This window comes from Bombina bombina, chromosome 3 (genome assembly GCF_027579735.1).
Source record: "Bombina bombina isolate aBomBom1 chromosome 3, aBomBom1.pri, whole genome shotgun sequence".
NCBI classification, from domain to species: domain Eukaryota; kingdom Metazoa; phylum Chordata; class Amphibia; order Anura; family Bombinatoridae; genus Bombina; species Bombina bombina.
Window position 1 is genome coordinate 504,048,554 of NC_069501.1, and position 6,152 is coordinate 504,054,705.

General features: G+C 42.8%; 1 protein-coding gene across 1 annotated transcript in view; it reads right to left on the reverse strand.

The window, feature by feature from the left end:
* Positions 1-1,055: 1,055 nt before the first annotated feature.
* The window catches only part of DENND2D (DENN domain containing 2D), a 441,033-nt gene continuing 435,936 nt past the window's right edge, over positions 1,056-6,152 (reverse strand). Inside the window, exon 12 of the mRNA XM_053705345.1 lies at positions 1,056-1,196. Coding sequence (XP_053561320.1) covers positions 1,144-1,196 — 53 coding nt within the window. The 3' untranslated portion in view covers positions 1,056-1,143. The remainder of the gene's footprint in view (positions 1,197-6,152) is intronic.

Sequence of the window (6,152 nt, forward strand, 5' to 3'; positions counted from 1 at the left end):
GATGGAAGTTGGTGAACTGTGTAGCCAATGGGACAAGGTAGATTACTGGCGGGAGATAAAATCTGCACATAGAGAAACATTCCGTGAACTTATATTTTCACAGAAATTCCTTCACCATTCGCAAAAATGGCTTCAATTCCAAACCTACAAACTGAATGAACGCTGTAAAACTCAAGGATATACTAGGGGCACTACTTAATTAATGGACACTAAAGCAATTTGGGGGAACAAACTTTTGCAATTTACTTCTATAATACAGTTTTTTATTCATTTGGTATCCTTTGTTTAAAAGCCTATTTAGGTAGACTCAGGTGTGCACCTGTCTGGAGCAGTATATGGTCTCAGTTTTGCATGTTGTAACAAGGTTATACATTGTTGTAAGTACTGCTTCCATTTAGTTCTCAAACAAATGTATAACATTACCGCTACACTGCTACCATATAGTGCTCCAGAGAAATGCATGGGCCTGAGGCTCTCAACAAATTATATTTTAGTTTCAGGTTTATTTATTTGGTAAGAAAACAAATTCCTGTGCTAAAAAAAATAAACATATTTGTTCATTTGCTTGAGGAGGAGTCTACCAATGAAGCTGAGGGAGTCTTCCTTGTCAGCCAGTTAGCTTCTATCCCTCAGACCAATTAAACACTCCCTGTTCGTTTAAAAAAAAATAAAAAATAAACAGCGTTAACACCTTAAATCAGGGGTGTCCAAACTTTGCTCTCCAGAGGTTTTGGAACTACATTTCCCATGATGCTCAGCCAGCATTTTATCTAGCTGAGCATCATGGGAAATGTAGTTCCAAAACCTCTGGAGAGCAAAGTTTGGACACCCCTGCCTTAAATAATGATCTTTCCTATGCATGATGAGTTTAACGTCCCATCTATAACTATTGTATTAATATTTCAGTTTTAATTTACAAACATAAAACCGGAAAATCTCCCTAATAAACGAAAACATACACAGTCCTGTATCCAATTCTTCTGGTTTACAAGATTAGATATATACAGTGTATATATATATATATATATATATATATATATATATATATATATATATATAGTATGTTTGTTGTGCAAGCAGGAGTTCATTTACAGTGCAATTTCACAGATTCCTTTGCTTCAGATTCACTTAAAGTTCTTTTATCTATTTTGATTTCTTCAGTTCGTGGAATTCTTGAACCTTCTGCTGAAAATATCCTGTATTGAAAACAAACACATAAAAAGAATTAGTTAAAGTTTAACCTTTTCTCCAATCTAATTAGGGAACTGGGTTGGAAAACCCTCTGATGCCCTATAATAAAAAATAGACCTTTAAATAAAAGCTTTCAAACAGACCTTTAGTTTCCATTTGTACATAATGTAAAATAATTAAGTCAGTAAATCTAATAATACAAATTTATTTTTACTCTAGTAAAAGGTATTATCAGAAATATATAGGGGAAAAAAACATGGCCGGTGTTATATATAGGTTATGATGAACAACTTTTTTGCTGTCTTGCAATACATTAATACCTGGGTGTACATTTTTTAAAAATAAATTAAAAACAGAATTTATGTTTACCTGATAAATTACTTTCTCCAACGGTGTGTCCGGTCCACGGCGTCATCCTTACTTGTGGGATATTCTCTTCCCCAACAGGAAATGGCAAAGAGCCCAGCAAAGCTGGTCACATGATCCCTCCTAGGCTCCGCCTACCCCAGTCATTCGACCGACGTTAAGGAGGAATATTTGCATAGGAGAAACCATATGATACCGTGGTGACTGTAGTTAAAGAAAATAAATTATCAGACCTGATTAAAAAACCAGGGCGGGCCGTGGACCGGACACACCGTTGGAGAAAGTAATTTATCAGGTAAACATAAATTCTGTTTTCTCCAACATAGGTGTGTCCGGTCCACGGCGTCATCCTTACTTGTGGGAACCAATACCAAAGCTTTAGGACACGGATGAAGGGAGGGAGCAAATCAGGTCACCTAAATGGAAGGCACCACGGCTTGCAAAACCTTTCTCCCAAAAACAGCCTCAGAAGAAGCAAAAGTATCAAACTTGTAAAATTTGGTAAAAGTGTGCAGTGAAGACCAAGTCGCTGCCCTACATATCTGATCAACAGAAGCCTCGTTCTTGAAGGCCCATGTGGAAGCCACAGCCCTAGTGGAATGAGCTGTGATTCTTTCAGGAGGCTGCCGTCCGGCAGTCTCGTAAGCCAATCTGATGATGCTTTTAATCCAAAAAGAGAGAGAGGTAGAAGTTGCTTTTTGACCTCTCCTTTTACCAGAATAAACAACAAACAAGGAAGATGTTTGTCTAAAATCCTTTGTAGCATCTAAATAGAATTTTAGAGCGCGAACAACATCCAAATTGTGCAACAAACGTTCCTTCTTCGAAACAGGTTTCGGACACAAAGAAGGCACGACTATCTCCTGGTTAATGTTTTTGTTAGAAACAACTTTTGGAAGAAAACCAGGTTTAGTACGTAAAACCACCTTATCTGCATGGAACACCAGATAAGGAGGAGAACACTGCAGAGCAGATAATTCTGAAACTCTTCTAGCAGAAGAAATTGCAACCAAAAACAAAACTTTCCAAGATAATAACTTAATATCAACGGAGTGTAAGGGTTCAAACGGAACCCCCTGAAGAACTGAAAGAACTAAGTTGAGACTCCAAGGAGGAGTCAAAGGTTTGTAAACAGGCTTGATTCTAACCAGAGCCTGAACAAAGGCTTGAACATCTGGCACAGCTGCCAGCTTTTTGTGAAGTAACACAGACAAGGCAGAAATCTGTCCCTTCAAGGAACTTGCAGATAATCCTTTCTCCAATCCTTCTTGGAGAAAAGATAGAATCTTAGGAATCTTTACCTTGTCCCAGGGGAATCCTTTAGATTCACACCAACAGATATATTTTTTCCATATTTTGTGGTAAATTTTTCTAGTTACAGGCTTTCTGGCCTGAACAAGAGTATCAATAACAGAATCTGAGAACCCTCGTTTTGATAAAATCAAGCGTTCAATCTCCAAGCAGTCAGCTGGAGTGAGACCAGATTCGGATGTTCGAACGGACCTTGAACAAGAAGGTCTCGTCTCAAAGGTAGCTTCCATGGTGGAGCCGATGACATATTCACCAGATCTGCATACCAAGTCCTGCGTGGCCACGCAGGAGCTATCAAGATCACCGACGCCCTCTCCTGATGGATCCTGGCTACCAGCCTGGGGATGAGAGGAAACGGCGGGAATACATAAGCTAGTTTGAAGGTCCAAGGTGCTACTAGTGCATCTACTAGAGTCGCCTTGGGATCCCTGGATCTGGACCCGTAGCAAGGAACCTTGAAGTTCTGACGAGAGGCCATCAGATCCATGTCTGGAATGCCCCACAGTTGAGTGATTTGGGCAAAGATTTCCGGATGGAGTTCCCACTCCCCCGGATGCAATGTCTGACGACTCAGAAAATCCGCTTCCCAATTTTCCACTCCTGGGATGTGGATTGCAGACAGGTGGCAGGAGCGAGTCTCCGCCCATTGAATGATTTTGGTCACTTCTTCCATCGCCAGGGAACTCCTTGTTCCCCCCTGATGGTTGATGTACGCAACAGTCGTCATGTTGTCTGATTGAAACCGTATGAACTTGGCCTTCGCTAGCTGAGGCCAAGCCTTGAGAGCATTGAATATCGCTCTCAGTTCCAGAATATTTATCGGTAGAAGAGATTCTTCCCGAGACCAAAGACCCTGAGCTTTCAGGGATCCCCAGACCGCGCCCCAGCCCATCAGACTGGCGTCGGTCGTGACAATGACCCACTCTAGTCTGCGGAAGGTCATCCCTTGTGACAGGTTGTCCAGGGACAGCCACCAACGGAGTGAGTCTCTGGTCCTCTGATTTACTTGTATCTTCGGAGACAAGTCTGTATAGTCCCCATTCCACTGACTGAGCATGCACAGTTGTAATGATCTTAGATGAATGCGCGCAAAAGGAACTATGTCCATTGCCGCTACCATCAAACCTATTACTTCCATGCACTGCGCTATGGAAGGAAGAGGAACGGAATGAAGTGTCCGACAAGAGTTTAAAAGTTTTGTTTTTCTGGCCTCTGTCAGAAAAATCCTCATTTCTAAGGAGTCTATTATTGTTCCCAAGAAGGGAACCCTTGTCGACGGAGATAGAGAACTCTTTTCCACGTTCACTTTCCATCCGTGAGATCTGAGAAAGGCCAGGACTATGTCCGTGTGAGCCTTTGCTTGAGGAAGGGACGACGCTTGAATCAGAATGTCGTCCAAGTAAGGTACTACTGCAATGCCCCTTGGTCTTAGCACCGCTAGAAGGGACCCTAGTACCTTTGTGAAAATCCTTGGAGCAGTGGCTAATCCGAAAGGAAGCGCCACGAACTGGTAATGCTTGTCCAGGAATGCAAACCTTAGGAACCGATGATGTTCCTTGTGGATAGGAATATGTAGATACGCATCCTTTAAATCCACCGTGGTCATGAATTGACCTTCCTGGATGGAAGGAAGAATTGTCCGAATGGTTTCCATCTTGAACGATGGAACCTTGAGAAACTTGTTGAAGATCTTGAGATCTAAGATTGGTCTGAACGTTCCCTCTTTTTTGGGAACTATGAACAGATTGGAGTAGAACCCCATCCCTTGTTCTCCTAATGGAACAGGATGAATCACTCCCATTTTTAGCAGGTCTTCTACACAATGTAAGAATGCCTGTCTTTTTATGTGGTCTGAAGACAATTGAGACCTGTGGAACCTCCCCCTTGGGGGAAGCCCCTTGAATTCCAGAAGATAACCTTGGGAGACTATTTCTAGTGCCCAAGGATCCAGAACATCTCTTGCCCAAGCCTGAGCGAAGAGAGAGAGTCTGCCCCCCACCAGATCCGGTCCCGGATCGGGGGCCAACATTTCATGCTGTCTTGGTAGCAGTGGCAGGTTTCTTGGCCTGCTTTCCCTTATTCCAGCCTTGCATTGGTCTCCAGGCTGGCTTGGCTTGAGAAGTATTACCCTCTTGTTTAGAGGACGTAGCACTTGGGGCTGGTCCGTTTCTACGAAAGGGACGAAAATTAGGTTTATTTTTGGCCTTGAAAGACCTATCCTGAGGAAGGGCGTGGCCCTTACCCCCAGTGATATCAGAGATAATCTCTTTCAAGTCAGGGCCAAACAGCGTTTTCCCCTTGAAAGGAATGTTAAGTAGTTTGTTCTTGGAAGACGCATCCGCTGACCAAGATTTCAACCAAAGCGCTCTGCGCGCCACAATAGCAAACCCAGAATTTTTCCCCGCTAACCTAGCCAATTGCAAGGTGGCGTCTAGGGTGAAAGAATTAGCCAATTTGAGAGCACGGATTCTGTCCATAATCTCCTCATAAGGAGGAGAATCACTATCGATCGCCTTAACTGGTTCATCGAACCAGAACACGCGGCTGTAGTGACGGGGACAATGCATGAAATTGGTTGTAGAAGGTAACCTTGCTGAACAAACATCTTTTTAAGCAAACCTTCTAATTTTTTATCCATAGGATCTTTGAAAGCACAACTATCTTCTATGGGTATAGTGGTGCGTTTGTTTAAAGTAGAAACCGCTCCCTCGACCTTGGGGACTGTCTGCCATAAGTCCTTTCTGGGGTCGACCATAGGAAACAATTTTTTAAATATGGGGGGAGGGACGAAAGGTATACCGGGCCTTTCCCATTCTTTATTTACAATGTCCGCCACCCGCTTGGGTATAGGAAAAGCTTCTGGGAGCCCCGGGACCTCTAGGAACTTGTCCATTTTACATAGTTTCTCTGGGATGATCAAATTCTCACAATCATCCAGAGTGGATAATACCTCCTTAAGCAGAGCGCGGAGATGATCCAACTTAAATTTAAATGAAATCACATCGGGTTCAGCTTGTTGAGAAATTTTCCCTGAATCTGAAATTTCTCCCTCAGACAAAACCTCCCTGGCCCCCTCAGACTGGTGTAGGGGCATTTCAGAACCATTATCATCAGCGTCCTCATGCTCCTCAGTATCTAAAACAGAGCAGTCGCGCTTGCGCTGATAAGTGGGCATTTTGGCTAAAATGTTTTTGATAGAATTATCCATTACAGCCGTTAATTGTTGCATAGTAAGGAGTATTGGCGCGCTAGATGTACTAGGGGCCTCCTGAGTGGGCAAGACT